Source organism: Apostichopus japonicus, chromosome 19 (assembly GCF_037975245.1).
Source record: "Apostichopus japonicus isolate 1M-3 chromosome 19, ASM3797524v1, whole genome shotgun sequence".
NCBI lineage: Eukaryota > Metazoa > Echinodermata > Holothuroidea > Aspidochirotida > Stichopodidae > Apostichopus > Apostichopus japonicus.
Genome location: NC_092579.1, coordinates 29,016,823 through 29,037,195, shown reverse-complemented (window position 1 = coordinate 29,037,195; position 20,373 = coordinate 29,016,823). Strand labels below are relative to the sequence as shown.

General features: G+C 40.3%; 2 protein-coding genes across 6 annotated transcripts in view; both read left to right on the top strand.

The window, feature by feature from the left end:
- Window positions 1–900: 900 nt before the first annotated feature.
- LOC139959755 (uncharacterized) overlaps window positions 901–20,373 on the top strand; it is a 66,054-nt gene continuing 46,581 nt past the window's right edge. For 2 of the 5 annotated variants that reach the window (XR_011790217.1, XM_071957591.1), the window contains exons 1-2: window positions 15,833–15,991; window positions 19,468–19,633. Coding sequence is in view for 3 of the 5 variants with exons in the window: in XM_071957591.1 (XP_071813692.1) it covers window positions 19,478–19,633 (156 nt within the window). In the remaining 2 variants the exon portion in view is untranslated. Of the gene's footprint in view, window positions 1,054–4,631; window positions 4,798–5,941; window positions 10,202–15,832; window positions 15,992–19,467; window positions 19,634–20,373 lie in introns of those variants that run through there. The other 3 variants (XM_071957590.1, XM_071957592.1, XM_071957593.1) reach the window with 3 other exon arrangements.
- On the top strand, window positions 10,763–14,293 carry LOC139959754 (uncharacterized). Its single transcript, XM_071957588.1, has 2 exons — window positions 10,763–11,505; window positions 12,141–14,293. Exons 1-2 carry the CDS (start codon window positions 11,383–11,385, stop codon window positions 13,620–13,622), a joined length of 1,605 nt encoding a protein of 534 aa, XP_071813689.1. The 5' UTR covers window positions 10,763–11,382; the 3' UTR covers window positions 13,623–14,293.

Genomic DNA, 20,373 nt, shown 5'->3' with positions numbered 1-20,373 from the left:
TGCAAATAGCGGTTTGGTTGGCTTCTCTGAAACTATCTACGAATGCCCCCAAGATAATTTCCCATTGCCATCAACCTCTCCTATTCTAATGAGGCTTAACGCACATGTTATCTAATAGTCTGGTCGATAGGAGATACGGTAGCTTATGAAACAAGGTTTCCACAATTGGCCCAAAAAAAAACAGGCTTCTTGTACTTAACGTGTTACAATTACATATTAAATACCGTGTTGCTCCAAGGGATATATATGGATTTTAAGGCAACTGTTGTTATAAAATATAATTATTAGAAAGTGAAACTATATTGGCAGATTGGGACACGTTAGTCTGCATGGTAAGGGTGAAGGGAGTGGGGTGAAGGCCTGGTGCTCCAATCTGGCTACTGGGCCTATTTTCAAAAGTGTGTTTCCAATCGAAGCTACATGCTTTCTACACATCTACAAATGATTGTGCATGTTTGCAGATTATCTTGTCATTTTTAGCCCTCAGCAGAGTGCTGAAACTGCGCTAGCAGGTTCTTACAGTGTTGACGAATTTTAGTACCGTAAGTGATAGTGATGGCAGCGACGGAGAGTCTCTGATTTTGACCCCCGAGTGGCTTAGATATAGGGGCATGGACCAGGAAGGGCGTCTTGGGCCCGGGGTAGTGACGTAATTCTTCCTTGTATGTCAAAGATAACACCAGACTGAACGAGGGGGCTCTCCTGCTTCTACATTGCGCGTACTACTATAGTGACGATATATATTTATATATATATATGTATATGTATATGTATATATATATATATATATATATATATATATATATATAAATATATTTGTGACATGTGACTTGGACTGAATACAATTGCTTCACCGGGGTTTTCCACGATATATTTCGAGACGCATCCAAGCGAGTATAGCTGTTATCGTTGGTAAATACAGTAATTGTTTATGCTGTGAACAGTACTAGTGTTGCTGGGTGTGGAAAATATCTCTCTTCAATAAAACAGCAGGATCAATAGTTATCTAATGCATTCATTATTTTGAGGAGTTCGAAGACTTTTACAACCCAAGTAAGTCCTATAAAAATATAATATTTGTATAAGATATTTGTAAAGTCTTAGAAGCTATGTAGTAATGAATATAAGTAACAACCAATAAACTTTATATAGCTCAGTTTGAACACACGTATCTTATATGCTTATAAGGTATAGGCTATGCAATTGCGGTAGACATCGGCGTGATGACATGGTGCAAGGGGGGGGGGGGGGGATGCACTGCAATGAACATTGCGAGAAACACAGAAATAGACATGGAGAAAGTTGTTAGCCGTTTTGTCACCTATGAGAGTGTCAACGGGTGTCGTCCAGCCCTACAGTACCGATATCATTGACCATTTTGCTACTATGAATGTCGCATAATAAAACTGGAAACACTTTGATGCAGATTTCATAATAACATTTTCAAATACACAACTAGTACTGGGAAATAACCTATAAATATCGCACCATATTACATCGAGGGGCTTTATCAAATCCAAACATTTCTCCCCGGGGCTTTCAAACCCCTCTCCCACGACCCCCCCCCCCCCCATTTCAGACATCAAATCCCACCCCTGATAATAGTCTTAAAGCAGCTTTATTCTGGGGAAACCATGGTTATCAACTTGATATCCCTCAACTCTTTCCTGATATAATTGCAATAATTGAATCTTGGGCCCGGGGTAGTGGCCTAATTCTTCCACCGAATGTAAATAGGAACGCCAGACTGAACGTTTTACCCGCCCGACTGACGATGGAAATGGGGGATCTCCCCCCCCCCCTTTCCTCCCTTGCGCGTACTACTATAGTGATCACTGCAAATTTTAGTGTTTAAGTGTGACAGTTTCCATTTTGTAATGAATATATATATATATATATATATATATATATATATATATATATATATATATATATATATATATATATATAAATATATATAGATATATATTTATATATATATATATATAAATATATGTAAATGTGTGTATGGGCGCGTGTGTGTATATGCATGTATATTTTTATGTCTTTCTTGATATTGTATTGTACAATAACTGATTATGTCTGCTCTATTATCTCTGTTTTGCCGTGAATATGATTATTAAAGAGGTAAACCAAGTGAAACACTTCTATCACATACAACGATATGTCTGGTGTTGTCTATCTTTACTGCTGTCACATGTGGTTATAATTGTTGGTGATATATTGTGATCACTGCAAATGAAAACTTGTAGTGTGATAGTTTCCATTTTGTAATGAATATATATATATATATATATATATATATATATATATATATATATATTTATATATATATATATATATATATATACATATATACATATATACATATATATACATACATATATATATATATACATATATATGCATACATATATACATATATATATATATATATATATATATATAAATGAGTGTGTGTGGGCGGGTGTGTGTATATGCATGTATATTTTTATGTCTTTCTTGGTTGTATTGTGCTATTATGTCTGCTCTATTATCTCTGTCTTGGCGTGCACTGAATTTGATTAGTAAAGAGGTAAACCAAGTGAAACACTTCTATCACATACAACAATATACCTGGTTTCACACGGTTATAATGGTTGGTGATATATCGTAATTTCACTTTCATTATTATTAAAATATGGCAAACAAGATTAAGATACCTCAGATTACATCGGTCTTTTTCGATGTTCTCGCGAGTCCAATGTCTTCTTCGAATTGTATTCAAAGAATAGCAAACCGCATTGCATGCTTACAAGTACTAGTAATAGTATTAGCCCAGCTGAGTAACAAATAATTTGGAGCGGCATACAACAAGAGCAGTTTGCAATACAAGGCATGTATTATCAGGGGCGGATGCAGGATTTTTGACAGGGGGGTCTGACTGGTCCAGCCGCGCCTGAACGTAAGACTATCTAAGCGGAGCGCCACCATCGGTCGGAGCGGAGCGTACCAGAAATTTTTTGGCTTTACAAACCCACCAGATGGCCGGAAACGGCACTTCCCGAGTATTCTAAGCTGCATGTACCTAGCCTGAAAATATGGATCTCATGTCTGCAATTTTTCAATTGATGAGAAAAAAACAATCTATTAAATATGGTAATACATATCAGATGAGTTGAGATGATACAAAAATCATAATGCCTTTAGCCACCAATCCCCCTCCCGTTCCGTCACCACTGTTTGATGCAGGGCCGGATCCAGGATTCTGGAAGGGTGAGGGGTTGGCCTCCAGTGATCCTAGGGTCTAAGGGGAGTGGGTTTTTTCTATCCATTGTGAAATCCTTGGATATTTAAGTACAACAGGGAACCCCCTTCAATTTAACCATGCAAAGCACCTACAAAAACTCACTCGAAATGTATCTGCATCCGTACGAGTTAGCTTTTCGGTCTGAAAATTGAGATTTTTAGGCATTTTTGGCACGTGTAGCACGCGTGCACAGTGGCGGAGCGTTCATACAGTCAGGGGGCGGATGCCCCCCCCCCCCCCGACGGACTCAAATGGACTGCTGGCGCCCTTTTCAGCTTTTTACCACTTTTTACTTATTCGCGATTATTTACTTTTTTATTGCGCTCTCATCTACCCATTGACATTTGTCACATTTTGTTGGCGATGACACCTATTTATTCTTTGTTAATCTGCAAATGAGCAAGGCCAGGAATGGGTCATTTCCGGCGATCTAGGAAGTATCTTTACTCAAAACTTTTATGTACGCTCCGCGCCAACCTGTGGTGGCGCTCCGCTTAGATAGTGTCGAAAACGTCCTTACAGACCATTCTCGCCCCCCTTGACCAATACCCATAGCTCCGCCACTGCGCGTGCACACTATAGTTCATTTAACGGAAAAGACACACCTGGCTGACTTGTAAGGATAACCGCCCTTCTGACGTCCTACATGTTTAAAATTGGCGTTTAATTTAATTATTTATTTCTCTCTCTCTTTTTTTTTCTCTTTTTTTCTCTTTTTTTTTTAGGGCCAAGAGCAGAGGGGTCCAGACCCCCTGGACCCCCCCCCCCCTCTGTATCCGCGCCTGATTAGAAGTGTATTCAGTCGTGAAAGGGGCCGTGGGAACGACGAAAGTGACATCTTTTGACTAGATAGAAAGATAGACAGACAAATAGACACAGACGGTTAGACAGATAGACACATAGACACATATAGACACACAGACAGATAGACATATAGACATATTGACGGACGGACGGACCAATGGATGCTGTTTGTTTTGGGGTCATTATAACTTCCAATGAGTGCAGTACGAATTTCATAATTTGTCATAATGCACTTGGGGGTTTGTGTATTACGTGGTAAAAACGACTTTATTGAGATGGAAACAAATCTACCGTTTGAATTGAAAGACAAATTGAAGCGCCTTGAAATAGGACTATAATTCTAAGCCAGGTACCAATGGAGTTAAAAGAACATTCCAACTGGTTTCCAGAAAGGGAAAGGTCTTTGCGTTAGTGGGTAGGATAGGTTAAATGGTAACTCGCTTTATATTTGGAGCGCCATTGTGATATGTGTCCCTAAACGGGCCGAAATAGCTCTCGAAGCTTCTGTCAGTAACATTTAACACTTGTTCTCTTACAGGACATAAACCATGGATTCATCTGACGAAGAAGAGTATGGCATAGAATTGGGATATGGCTTTCATCATATGCAAGATATGGCAAGGTTAATGCTTATGCAGCAAATGATATCAGCGCAATCATGGCCCGACAGATTTCATCATGTAGAGAGTAGTACTTTTATCGAGGTAAAAATGTGTTCAGATCAATCTAACGAGTTTTCACTAAAGCGATATATGTATGCTCGATACGAAGTTATGTGTACTCATGGGACTTTAAGAAAATATAGACAATATGTGCTGGTAAAGGCATAAGAAAATATATGGACTACATAGGCTATACGGTCCTGAAAAGTCAAATCACCTCAATATTGGAGGTAGCTAGACTTCTTTCCTAAAATGCTTTTTTCAATTGGACATACGGAACCTGTTTTCTGGTAAACAAAATTGGGTTGGGGAGAGGGGGCAAGGGAAAGGGGAGAAAAATATTGGGGCAGGGGGTAAGCCTCCATATCCCCGTTTTATACTTTTTGGGTTACACAATTCTTCACACACACACAAATCAGTTATAATTTGAAAATTGTAGTTTCAACTGCCTTTCATTATTATAGTAAGGGTTAGTGAGTGGTATCGGAAGAGTCTGTAAGCAGTCACTTTGAAGTATCTTAAAATCGGTGATAAAATATGAGCATTTATATGGGAATCTTTATACAACGACCAATACTCCGAGACATAAATATTTTGTGATATACACAACAACATGTGTATTGAAGATAACACTATTTACTCATATCTAAAAAAAGTCAAATGAAATATCTCAAGAACCGTAACTTTTAAGCAATTTGTAGACGTGGTACATTATTTCTATGATTTGTTTATGACGTCAGCACAATTTGGTAGAGGTCAAAGGTCATTTGGCAGATGTTAACGTTGCTACCATGTGTTATCCCTACTATAGTTATTTCGATGAACCTGTCGTTCTGTGTTAGTGAAACTAAATGAAAGGTTAACCATCTCGAGAATTTATGATTCCATGCATGAAATTGTTTTTTACGAAACTTTTAGAGAAATAATCATGATTTGAAGGGAATTAACCAAACTTAAACATAGATGTACCAGAGATAATTTAACTCAAACGTGGGTTTCTCGCGAGGTACAGTAGTAAGGTTACTTGCGATGAATGTTGGATAAAGTTAGTCAAACATCTTGGATTAGGTTCAATTTGTCTCTGTAAAACATGGATTCCTGCAAACATTGAAGATGCGCATTACCACGCAAGAGAGTTTGTTTCAATTACTTCATTACTTCATATTATGGTTTGTTATTTTTCCAGGGGTGGTCAACACGCCCGTCTCATCACGAAGATGATGACGCCAAACAAACGCACAGCGCAGTCTCAGTCAAAGTAGCCCCTCTGTTCAACAGGCCAAACCATGCATTTACCGATCTCGTTATCAGCCCCAAAGGACACAGAAAGATATACGCTCATCAAGTAATCGTTGCCAGTTGGAGTAATCCGTTAAACCAGCTTATTCTCAGTGAACGTAGAAAGTGGGACTGGTCCAAGGCCCCCGATGATATAATTATTGAAATTACACTTGAAGGAGATGACGAACATCTGTCGTCCGTGGAAGACTTTATTCGTTACATGTACACGGAGACGATAGACCTCAGCCTTCAGACGGTATGGCACCATATTGGTTTAGCTTTTAAGTACGACGTGGCTCCATTGTTGGTAGTTTGTACGCAGTTCATGCTCAATCAAGTTGCAGAGGTACCGATTGGACCCTACCTCCTCACATTCATGGATCAAGCAGCAAACTGCAAAATTACACAGACAGTCGTCCAGATTACTATGCTCAGAATCCAGAGTGAACTTTTCTTCGAAGATGCAGAGGTGGTCTCTTCCTTCGATGTCGATTTCCTCTGTGACGTCCTCCGAAGTTCTAACGTCGTTGCTGATAGTGAGTACGCCATCTTCCAAAAACTGAAGCCAAAGATGGATGCTTTGAAGCAGGCAGGTAAGACCCGAGAACTTCATCGTCTTTTGGCACTTCTGCGTCTAACACAAATGAAAGCATCAGAACTGAGAGAATTGTACTCCGGGGAATACATGGATGAGATGAGAAGCGCGTTCCCTGGAAAACTTGAATCTGCGTTGTGGACACGCGCGCTATTCAACGAACAGAATTTTGACGAGGTACCAATCAACGTGGAGAGGCCGCGTCTGTATTTGGAAATCCCCGTGCCATACATAGTGGAACATAATCGACACCAATATTACGACGAGGTTGACAACTTGTACGAGGGGAAAAGTATGGAGTTTGAGCAAAGGAAATTTCATGAACTCCGCTTCAAAATCAAGAACGGCGAGCAGGTGGCAGAGGATAGTACGTACGTTAGAAGGCGCGTACACTTGGAGAGCTGTAACATTCCCATTTACCAAGCAACGACAGGCGAACACAGTGTTAAACGACGTAGAGAAGAGTGCCGATTGAAAATTCCTTCTGGAAAGTTTGAGTTTGTAACTGTAAACTACTATCTCCCAAAACGTTTAAAGACCTTTAAATTGATATTAGTATTCAGAATCGAAAGTCAGACAGGAACCAAACGAAGAGTCATCGCACACACCAATACCCACACTGAAACAGGGGTGGAGTTCTCAATCTTCCCGCTTCCAATCAGTGAAGATTGCAGCATAAGCCTTACTAACGCCGTATGCTATGCATTTGAAAAAGAGGACTTACAAAGTATGGATTAGAATGTAACGTTGGGATGTTTCATCTTTTCACAAGCTGCAGGGAGCGAACCTCTTCATCTGGACTTACACACTTGATAGACATGTCTAATGTCGAACTAGGGTAGACCTGGGGGTGAGGGCTGTTATTGTGGGACAAAACAGATGAACATAATTCTATACTTCTTGAAATGGATAATGAACAGTTTACACAAAGCTTTAACCATCACGTCAAGCTGACTTGATTGACGCATATTCAAGGATTTGAAACAGGTGCAAGTGGTTACTCTTATTACGATGTTCTTAATATCAAGCGTAACTGCTATTATAATGTATCACATCACCATAACCCAGCCAATACAGGATATGTAACGCTGTGGTTGAGGCTCACTATAGTATGACGACTTATGTTACATATTTCAGGGACATAATATAAATCCAGGACACTTTTCTTCACGTGACGATAAATGGAATTCGGGGACTGTCCACGGAACCCGTGGACGACTGGCCACCTGAATCTAGCAACGTTTACACACCTAAGTGTAGTGACACTATAACTTCGCGTCAGCAAGGCACACAAAGGCCCTAATTTAAATATAGATTTGGACAAATCTGCACCCGATAACTCATTCTACGCAGCCAAGTGTTACGCGAGCAAGTCACTGTAATGGCACGTGCTGCCTGTATTCCATCAAATTACAACTTTTCTTTCGTAGAAATATCAGTTTCTTTCTTCCATGAAGAAGTGAGTCACATATTATACCAACAAACTATTTTCAGCTGCATTTGCCGTAATAACATTATTAATTCTATTGTTGCCAGGTATACATTCACAAAATAACACAAAATTTGAAAAATGCATATGTTCGCTATTTATAATTCTATGAGGATGTAGTTTTGACCTATAAATGCAGAAAAATTCCATCATTTTTATTTTTGAGCAATCAACTTTACCCAATCATTTTCAACAAGATGTGAAGGACAGCGCGTAGCGATTAAAATCAACTCGTTGAGATATTATTGAATGAATTTCTCGTACATTTTGAAGGTAGGCTTCTCTGTTCAAGGCCAATTAACGAGTATAACATTAGGTCCAAAGCAGCACCATTTTGCTCTGTTACGGGAGAAACTCCGAAACACGTATCAACTGTGTCTCCTACACGACATCAATATAAAGAACGTCTCAGAGGATCAACGCGATCCTTTTCGATATTTAAGAAACTTTTAAATACCATAAATAAAGATTTACCTTTCTACGACTTATCTATGATAATGGGACATATGAGAGACAGGACAAAGACCATGATGAATCAAACTCCAAGTTTCCTAACGATCAATTCGATCAATTGTTCCAAGAAAAGTTGAAAAGTGACATCATATTTCATGATTCAATCATTTTATCTGAAGATGTTTAACGATCGCGAAAACATGTGATCATAATTCCTTAAAAGATTAGTCCAGGTCAAAATTTCTTTGATATGTTACAGAGGAACATAATCTACGCATTCTAGTGAAATTTGCATTCAATTCCTATGTACCGTTTTTGACAAATTGACAGTTGAATTTATCTGATATTCTACCAAAAGTGAACTTGAAGCAAACAGGTGTGATGGTATAGTTACAGACTGACAAATAATGTTTTGTTTTTTTCTTTATTTTTCAGTCTATTTATTTGACCTTGGATTGGATAGGGTTACTAGTTTGTCTTAAGGGGATGTGAATATTATAATATACCAATACCTATATGGTACATTCACATTATGGATGCATCCAATTGTGAAGTATAAAATTAGATATAAATTTTAATGGAAAACAAAACAATACTTATTAGTGTGTAACAATGACGTCACAATTGTTTGCTCCAAGTTCACTCTTGGTACGAAAATGGCAACTACAACTGTCAATATCTCGAAAACGGTACATAGGAATTGAATGAAATGTTAACCAGAATGCTTCAATTATGTTCCTCTTTAATATATCAAAACGAAATTTTGATCTGGACTATTCCTTTAAAGACAAAGACAACATCAAACTTTCTATGATCAAAAGGTTAGACGCTTAGGCAGATACATGATGCTACGTTATTCCACATTGAAAATTATGTTCCTCTGCAGTATGAAATTTGAACTTTTTTCCACCAAAAGTAAGTGATAAACAAAGGAAAACATGTCATAATGTCTTAGAATCATAAATAAGCAGATAGGCCTTCTGTAGTGCCTTAAATAATTAGAACTAAAACGTCTGTAAATATAGCTACGAAGATGGCTAGGCTTCTGTTACATTACGGCTCATGAGCATATACTATACAGTAGCTAGGTGTGCGCGAGTCCTAAACCTATACCTGTTACTTTGAACGGCTACTCGATTAACGCGATTCGTACATTTCCCCAATTATTTTCTTGTCTTTTAGCTGCAGATTGGTACGCAAAACAAAATTGCTATTACTCCATTGCACTGACTCAATCAAAGCAATCTTTTACGCAATGAAAATCTAAGGTTGAAAGAGCATCTATCTTCCATTCGCAATTGGTTTTGAGTAAAAATCTTTGCAGAAACGCTAGCAGCAATAACAGCAATCTTTTCTCAAAACTCCATAAATTGTTGTATGTTATGACAATGATGGCATGTAGGAAATGCATTCAGGAATAATCAAGATGATGTTTAGCCACCTTAAGTGTATTAGTATTCTGGCACGGAACATTTTTGCCTTCGCGTTTTTGTGTTTATAAACGAACCCAATTTTACGTTACCGTTGTATGTACAAGCAGTGCTTGCACCTTTATTCACATGTATGTCATGCAGAGACTTATGCAAATAGCGGTTTAGTTGACTTCTCCGATACTATCTACGAATGCCCTTAGATAATTTCCCATTGCCAACAACTTCGTCTATTCTAATGAGGCCTAACGATCATGTTATCTAGGCTAAACTTAATAGCTCAGTTTGAATACGCGTATATTATGTACGTATGGTATAGGCTATACAATTGTATTATGATAGGCACTGGCGGGATTACAGGGTGCAAGGGGGAGCCTAGGAGGGATGTATTGAACATTGAGTGAAACGCTGATATAGACATGGAGAAAGTTGTTAGCCGTTATGTCAACTATATGAGAGTGTCAAAGGGTGCCTTCCAGCCCTTCATTTCCGATAAGCCTGACTATTTGTTACCTATTATGTCGCTTAATAAATTTGGCAGCACTATAATGCAGATAGCATTAAAGCTTTAAAATGCGAAACTACTAATGGGAAAAAAACAATAAATACTGTAACATGTTACATCTAGGGGCTTTATAAAATCCAAAAATATATCCCAGGGCCTTAGGTAGGTAGGTAGGTAGGTAGGTAGGTAGGTAGGTAGGTAGGTAGGTAGGTAGGTAGATAGATAGGTAGGTAGATAGGTCGATAGGTAGATAGGTCGCTAGGTAGATAGGTCGATGGGTCGATGGATCGATGGACCGATGGACAGAGGGACAAACGGACTGACGGACAGACAGACATACAGACAGAAAAGGAAATGATCACTTAAGTTTCCTTTCAAAATTGTTTAAAGGTTAGTGCAGGAATGCCGGGCTTAATTAAGAATACATTAACAACTTCACGTTTACTGTGTGCTGCACGTTTTATTTAACTCAATATACCTGTTCGACACGCGGCTAGTTTTAGTTTAGGGTCATTAAGTGCAGTACGTATTTCATAATTGGCAGTAATAATGCACTTTAGGGTTTGTGTTTGTGTCACAATTACGTGGTGGAACCAATTAATATGATGGAAACAAATGCACCGTTTGAAGTGAAAGACAATTGAAACGCCTTGAAATAGGACTATATCTGTTTTAGGCAATAGGAACAAAAGTAAATTTCCAACTGGTTCAAGATGGAACAAATTCTTAGCATTTGTGGGTAGGATAGGAAAAATGGTAACTTGCTATTCATTGGAGCGCCATTGTGATATGTGTCCCTATTCATGGTCCCGAAATGGCTCTCGAGGCTTCTGTCAGTAATATTTAACACTTGTTCTCTTACAGGACATAAACCATGGATTTATCTGACGAAGAAGAGTATGGCATTGAGATGTCAAGATTAATGCTTATGCAGCAAATGATGTCAATGCAACGGCCCGACAGATATCATTATGGAGAGAGCAGTACTTTTATCAAGGTAAAAATTGTGTTCAGATCAATCTGACGAGTTTTCACTAAAGCGATATATGTATGAGTTATGGATAGTCATAGGAATTTAAGAAACTATATATGGACAACATATGTGCTGGAAAAGGCATAAGAAAATATATGAACTACATAGGCTGTACGGTCCTGAAAAGTCAAAGCACTTTAATACTGGAGGTAGCTAGACTTCTATCCTAAGAGGGACTCGATGCTTTCTTAATTGGTTAGCCGTTGCCTTTTTTCTGGTAAAAAGAATAATACTTTTATTTTGGGGAAGGGGAGAATGGGAGGAGGATGGTGGAGGGCGAGAAATATTGGGCTGGGGGATAAGCCCCCATATCCCCATTTTAATACTTTGTGGGTTTCACAATATAATATGAAGGGAATATACGAAACTTCAAATTAGATGAAACAGAGATAATGGAAAATGTGGGTCACATGTGAGGTATAGCTAGGTTTCCAATTTGGGTGTATTTAGTCAAACATCTTTGATTAGGTTCAAGTTGTCTCTTTAAAACATGAATTCCTGTAAATATTGAGGGTGCTCATTACCATGCAAGCGAATTTGTTTTAATTGCATCATTACTAACTCGTCCAGTTTCATATTATGGCTTGTTATCTTTCCAGGGGTGGTCAACACGCCCATCTTATCACGAAGATGATGACGCAAAACGAACGCACAGCGCAGTCTCAGTCAAAGTAGCCACTCTGTTCAACATGCCAAACCATGCATTTACCGATCTCGTTATTAGCCCCAAAGGACACAGAAAGATATACGCTCATCAAGTAATTGTTGCCAGTTGGAGTAATACGTTTAAGCAGTTTATGCTCAGTGAACGTACAAAGGGGGGCTGGTCCAAGCTCAAAGGTGGGACAAAACTTGAAATTATACTGCAAGAAGATGGCGAATCTCTATCTTCCATGGAAGACTTTATTCGTTACATGTACACGGAGTCCATAGATCTCAGCTTTCAGACGGTATGGCATCATATTTTTTTAGCTACTAAGTACGACGTGGTTCCGTTGTTGGTAGTTTGTACGCAGTTCATACACAAACAAGCTGCAGTGCTACCGATTGGGCCCTATCTCCTCACATTTATGGATCAAGCAGCAAACTGCAAAATTACACAGACAGTCGTCCAGACTACTATGCTCAGAATCCAGAGTGAACTTTTCTTCGAAGATGCAGAGGTGGTCTCTTCCTTCGATGTCGATTTCCTCTGTGACGTCCTCCGAAGTTCTAACGTCGTTGCTGATAGTGAGTACGCCATCTTCCAAAAACTGAAGCCAAAGATGGATGCTTTGAAGCAGGCAGGTAAGACCCGAGAACTTCATCGTCTTTTGGCTTTACTGCGTCTCACACAAATGAAAACATTAGAACTGAGAAAATTGTACTCCGGGGAATACATGGATGAGATGAGAAGCGCGTTCCCTGGAAGACTTGAATCTGCTTTGTGGACACGCGCGCTATTCAACGAACAGAGTTTTGACGAGGTACCAATCAACGTGGAGAGACCGCGTCTGTATTTGGAAATCCCCGTGCCTTACATGGTGGAACATACTCGACACCAATATTACGACAAGTTGTACGAGGGGAAAAGTATGGAGTTTGAGCAAAGGAAATTTCACGAACTCCGCTTCAAAATCAAGAACGGTGAGCAGGTGGCAGAGGATAGCATGTACGTTAGAGGGCACGTACACGTGGAGAACCGTAACATTCCCGTTTACCAAGTAACGGCAGGCGAACACAGTGTTAAACGACGAGTAGAAGAGTGCCGGTTGGAAATTCCTTCAGGAAAGTTAGAGTATGTAACTGTAAACTACCAGCTTCCAAAACTTGAACTTGATGACAAGACCTTTAAATTGATATTAGTATTCAGAATCGAAAGTCAGACAGGAACCAAACGAAGAGTCATCGCACACACCGATACCCACACTGAAACAGGAGTGAAGTTCTCAATCTTTCCGCTCCCGATCAGTGAAGATTGTAGCATAAGCATTGCTAACGCCGTTTGTTATGCATTTGAAAAAGAAGACGTGAAAAGTATGGATTGGTTTGTAGCGTTAGGATATTTCCTCAAGCTGCAAGGAGCGAACATCTTCAACTGAACTTACTCACTTGATAGACATGTCTAAGGTCGAACGAACTACGGTGGACGAAGGAGGTGGGGAGGGGGGCTATTAGTATGTTGGAAAAAACAGCTTCACATAGTTCTATACTTCTTGAATGGAGAATGAACAGTTTACACATAGTTTTAACCATCAACAGTCAAACTCGACTTGAGTGACGTATATTCAAGTATTTGAAACAGGTGAGAGTGGTTACTCTTCTTATGTTGATCTTATTATAAGGCATAATTACTTTAATGATATATAACATCCAACCAATGCAGGATATGTAACGCGCAGACATTCGAACAACGGAAAAAATACTTTAAGCAAAAACCCAAAATGAACAAAATGAAAAAGGATGACATTAACACATCTATACCATACGAAATTCAAGAAAAAGATCATGTTTCAATCGACGTTAATGAAGGATACACATGCAAAAATATCTTGGTATATACTGACCATCTGTTGTTTAGCAACACCAATGGCAAAACCTGTACACGTAAATAAGTATCTTGATTTCGTAATATGCTTATACGTATGTCAATGTATTTTTTTAGGTTTCTTTTGGTAGAGTGAGGAGACTAGGGGGTTGTTTTGTTTCATTATGTAAACTTTGTATATTTTACAGTACGGTTTAATTTGAATATATCATGTTAAAGAATGTAGTTTAATTCGTTTCGACTTTTTACAACGGTATACCGTCCATCTTGATTTTTCTATGCAAATAAGTTGAGCCCTAGTGTAATAAATTTAATTTCTTTAACATGATAAATGCATGGTAAAGTAGTCGTTTTTGAGGGCGTGTAGGCAGCACTTCATCTCGCCTACGAATGTAAAATAAAATAATACCATAACATGATCCTTCAATAAATCAGTGCAAGCCGGGAAATCTTACAACCAGACTAGTGGGATTGACCCATATCAATTATGCTCGGTGGTGGTGGGTGGGGAGGGGGTGGGGAGTAGTCTAGCTGGTCAATGGTTAGAGCATAGGTCTATGTAAAAGCTGAATGACCTATTTCTCTTCTGAAAAAAATATCCCAGACCGACCTATCAATATGCTGCTCGATGCACTAATATGACGCCAAAGTTTTGGATCTCCTACATGTCCTTAAGGCGCCCGCCCCAAAAAAACTCTCCCTTCAACGCCCCCTTCCACTAGCCTCCCCTTAAATGTAGGATCTCCCGTCTGATCTTCAGGCTCCCCATGAAAATTTCCTTACCTCTAAATCACCCCATCCCCGTTTCCCCCACCGCAGAAATAGGTTTCTCGCCCGATACTCATTTCATCTGAATATGTTCAACGCGATAACAATATCATCACAGTTTCTTAAACTGACGCACACCAAAATCGTTCCATCTGGTTTGCCCCACCCCCCTTCCTTTCCCCATCCCAGAAATACCCTTTGATTATCATCACATCGTCGAAAAGAAAATGCAGCAAGAGCAGGGATTATTTACATTATGACTCAGAAGGTGTTTTTTTTTCAATTTCTTTGATCATTTGAAATTATTTTGTCGAAAGATGTTTAACGCTCGCGATAGCATTGCATAACTTAGAGACTCATACCTACCCCCACCCCCCCCCCCGTGTCCAATGATCCTCATATTTCCCCTTTTAAATCTACTTCGTTCTCCCCCTCCCACAACACCTGTCAAAAACCATTGATAAGTGACATAATATTTCCTAGATCATTCATATTATCTGACATGTATAACGCTCGAGATAATTATGTCATCACAATTCCTTAAAGACGCACCCCCAAATTGTTCCATCGGGTTTGACCCAACCCCTGCCGCTCCCCACTCCCATATCTGTTAAAAAAAAAAAAACATTTTGATGATCGTCGTCACATCGTCGAAAAGAAGAGGCAGCTGGAGCAAGAATTAATTAAATTATGACTTTATTTTTTTTCTTACAATGACGTTCCCTGGTTACAGCGTCAATTAACCCCCTCTTCAACCCCCTACACTGGTCCTCTTTCATCCTAACGCATGACATGTCCTTGTGAAACGCAGCACGCGACGATAGTTGTTCTTTTTAATCCTTACTGGGGTTCCTAACTTTTAGTATATTTCGATTCTCCTTACGAAAGAGCTTAGACACACGTTGTATAAATATCATTAGTTCTGATCTATTCTGCACGTTCGCTACAGCGCTTGACATGAATAAAATTGCTTTACCGGGATTTTCCACGATATATTTCGAGACGCAAGCGAGTAGCTGTTTTCGTTGGCAAATACAGTGATTGTCTATGCTTGCTGGGTGTGGAAAATATCTCTCTTCAAAAAAAAAACAGCAGCTTCAATAGTTAACAATTGCTTTCATTATTCTGAGGAGATTGAAGACTTTAACAATACAAGTAAGTTCATTAAACATAAAATTTGTAAAGAAAAGATAAAGAAGCCTTGACTGAAATGAATACAAGTAACAACCTATAGCTAGTAGTAAACTTAATAGTTCAGCTTGAACACGCGTATATTATATACGTATGGTATAGGCTATACAATTGCATTACAATAGGCAGTGGTGGGATTACAGAGTGCAAGGGGGGGGGGGGCTGTTTTGTGACCTACGAGAGAACCACTGATATAGACATGGAGAAAGCTGTTAGCCGTTTTTTTCACCTATGAGATTGCAACGGGTGCCGTCCAGTCCTTCAGTAATGATAAAACTGACCATTTATTGTTACTTTTAATGTCGCATAATAAATTCAGCAACACTTCAATGTAGATAGCATCATAACATTTTCAAATACACAACTAGTACTGGGAAATAACCTATAAATATTGCACCATATTACATCTAAGGTCTTTATAACAGCCATCATAACAGACATCAAATTCCGCCCCTTAAAATAGGCTTTTGAGTGTAGCAGTGCAAAGCAGCTGTAATTTGTGGAACCCGTGGTTATCAAGTTGCTATCCGTCACAGACGCCAACTTTTTCCTGACATTATTGCAATAATAGAATCTTGGGCCCGGGACAGTGGCCTTATTCTTACGCAAATGTAAAAGGAACTTGAGACTGAAAGATTTACTCGCTCGACTGACGATGGAAGCGAGGCTCCCCCCCCTGCTCCCCCTTGAGCGTACTACTATAGTGATCACTACACCTGAAAACTAATAATGAAGTGTGTCACAATTTCCACTTTTTAATAAATATGATGTAAAGATAGATACATAGATGGACGGACGGACGGACGGACGGACGGACGGACGGACGGACGGACGGACGGACGGACGGACGGACGGACGGACGGACGGACGGACGGACGGACGGACGGACGGACGGACGGACGGACGGACGGACGGACGGACGGACGGACGGACGGACGGACGGACGGACGGACGGACGGACGGACGGACGGACGGACGGACGGACGGACGGACGGACGGACGGACGGACGGACGGACGGACGGACGGACGGACGGACGGACGGACGGACGGACGGACGGACGGACGGACGGACGGACGGACGGACGGACGGACGGACGGACGGACGGACGGACGGACGGACGGACGGACGGACGGACGGACGGACGGACGGACGGACGGACGGATGGATGGATGGATGGATGGATGGATGGATGGATTTATTCAAAATTAGATTGATTATTCAAAATTGTTAAAATGTGGTTCAGGAATGCCGGACTTTATTTAGAATACATTTACAGCTTCAATTTAACTGTAAGTATCAATGTTTCATACAAGTTGTATAACTCAATATAGCTGTCCGACACACTGTTAGTTTTCGAGTCATTATTTTACTTCTAATAAGTGCAGTACGAATTTTATAATTGGCAGTAATAATGCATTTGGGGTTTGTGTATAGTGTGTCACAATTACGTGGTGGAAGCAGTTAATGTGATGGAAACAAATCTACCGCTTGAAGTGAAAGACAAATTGAAGCTCCTTGAAATAGGAATATACTCTGTTCTGTTAGGCCGTAGGAACAAAAGCAGTGGCGTCACCAGACTTTTCAGTCTGGGGGGGCACAGGGGGGGCACCAGCATTTGATGGGGGGCACAGGTGGATACGGATCAACGTCCTGGGGAGGGGTCTAAGGGGAGGGGGTGCCCCTCTAGGCGCGGCGGAACCGGAAGCTTATTGGGGGGGGCTAATGTGTAGAGACTATCTAAACGGAGCGCCACCATCGGTTGGCGCGGAGCGTACAAGAAAATTTTGGGTTTTTCAAACCTCCAGATGGCCGGAATTGGCACTTCCCGAGTGTTTTATGCTGCGAATACCTAGCCCTAAAATATGGGTCTCAAGCCTGCAATTTCTCAGATTGCACGTAAAAGTCTGTAAAAACATTGTAATTTGTATATTCGATGGTGTTTTAAGAGAGTAGCTATTACTCGTAGTGTACTCGCAAAGACGTTTTTGAGTGTAGTAAGGGGGGATGTTGGAGAACTGGCTGAAATGAAGCAAGTCATTGGCCTAAGACGAAGTTGTGTTGCGCTTACCGGTACTCACACTCACTGCTTCCACTTTTCACGGGGCGTGAAGACGCGGTTGGGGTGACAATATGGTCTATAGCCAGGGGACAGGCCGAGGGTTTACTAAAATTATTACACCTATATAGTATACGTGTGCATCGGACAGATCGACAAGTATGCATTGAAAAATGGGCAGATGCACGTTTCGGAGCCTTGGTAAATATTGGGGGGGCTTATCATGCATTTGCCCCCTCAACTTTTTCATTGGCCCAAGCCCCCCCCGGTTCTGCCGCCACTGCCCCCCCCCTTCCCCTTTGGAAAATTTTTGCATACGGAGGATGGGCTAGATGCAAAATGCTGCCACATTTGATGCTAAATTTGATCTGAAGATATCTCCAGAAATTGCTATTTTTGAGGTAATGATTTTAACAAGGCGCAGAATTTTGCAGAGGATATAAACCACATGCTGTCGATATTATGCTTAACCCTATCAATAGAACCTACATTTGTTGAATTAATGTGTGCATGACCCCGACTCCTTTCTTGTCCTTCTCGTTTTCGCCCATTATCTATTAAGATGTAACAGGTTCCAGCATCGTTATTGGCTTCTATCAGGGACCTCACCATGCAATCCAAAGTTTGATCACACATCGAGTATGGATCAGTATGCAGGTGTGAACATTCGCCATTTGTTCCTACAAGCATCTGACCTCAAATGACCTCTGCACCCCCTACACAACAGGGTTAATATATGGGTCCACAAATATAGGCTAGTATGGTGCCTGCGGACCCTCACATTTCGTCAGCTCCTAACCTGTCAACCTCAGACCAAGGCAACATATTGCAGTACCCTCCCTTCTCACAGTCATGTATCTCGCGAAGCGGACTTGTATATCCGCTGGTATGGCGTGAGCACTGACACATTCAATGTAAATATATACACCTGTTGTAATGACGCGGGTTACGACTTCGATACCCGACGTTCAAGGATAAACTTGTTCATTTTTTCGCAGCTCATTTGAAGAAAATACGAATTACTGTGCTTCTTTGTCCTTATGAAAAACCAACTCAGATGATGGGAGTTGAATATAACAAAAAATAAATATATATTTTTACCAACCCAAATCTCAGATAGGGGGGCACTCGGGGGGCACTAGGTTTTCCAGGGGGGCACGTGCCCCCCTGGCCCCCCCCCCCCCCCCTTGGCGACGCCACTGAACAAAAGAAAACTCCAACTGGTTTCAAGATGGAGAAGAAGTCTTTGCATTTGTGGGTAGGATAGAATAAATGGTAACTCGATTTATCATTGGAGCGCCATTGTGATATGTGTCCCGAAATGGGGCCGAAAGGGCGCTCGAAGCTTCTGTCAGTAACATTTAACACTTGTTCTCTTACAGAATATAAACCATGCATTCATCTGACGACGAAGATTATGGCATAGGCTGGGGCTATGGCTATGATGATATGCAAGATATGGCAAGATTCATGCTTATGCAGCAAATGATATCAACGCGATCATGGCCCGACATAAATCATCATGTAGAGAGTAGTACTTTTATCAAGGTAAAAAATGTGTTGAGAACAATCTGACGAGGTGTCTATAAAGCGATATGTATTCACGATACGAATTCGTGCAAGTCTCAATTGAAGTTATGGATAGTCCGATACGTATTCGCGATACGGCGCGAGTTTGTGGAAGTCGCCCTTCAAGTTATGGTTATTTAGGAAACTGTGTGTGGACAACATATGTGCTGGAAAAGGCATAAGGAAATATAAGAACATATATGGACTATATAGGCTATGCGGTCCTGTAAAGTCAAAGCACTGCAATCCGGAGGTAGCTAGACTTCTATCCTAAGGGGGACCCATTTTTTAATTGGTCAGACGGATTTCATTTCATGAGGGGGTGGAGGGGAGAGTAGGAGGGAAGGGAAGGGAGAGTGGGAGGGAAGGGGAGAGAAATATTGGGGCAGGTGGATTAACCCCATATCCCCTTCTAACAGTTGTGGGTTGCAAAATACTTCACACAATGAAAAAGATCCATTATTAACTTGAAATTGTAGTTTTCAACTGAAATTCATTATTATAGACAGGGTTTGCGAGTGGTGTCGGAAGAGTCTGTATAAACATGTACTTTGAAGTATCTTAAATTCGGTATTAACTTATGACCATTTATATAGGAAACCTTTATACCCGACCTTTACTCCGAGACATAAATACTTTGTTATAATATACACAAGAGCATTTGTATTGACGAAAACATTTATTTACACATATCTCAAAAAGTCAAATGAAATATCTCA

Bases quoted from the DNA above. Each gene is read 5' to 3' on its own strand.
- LOC139959754 (XM_071957588.1), top strand. From the start codon at position 11,383: ATGGATTTATCTGACGAAGAAGAGTATGGCATTGAGATGTCAAGATTA. The intron at 11,506-12,140 runs GTAAAAATTGTG...TTATCTTTCCAG, and splicing joins AGAGCAGTACTTTTATCAAG to GGGTGGTCAACACGCCCATC.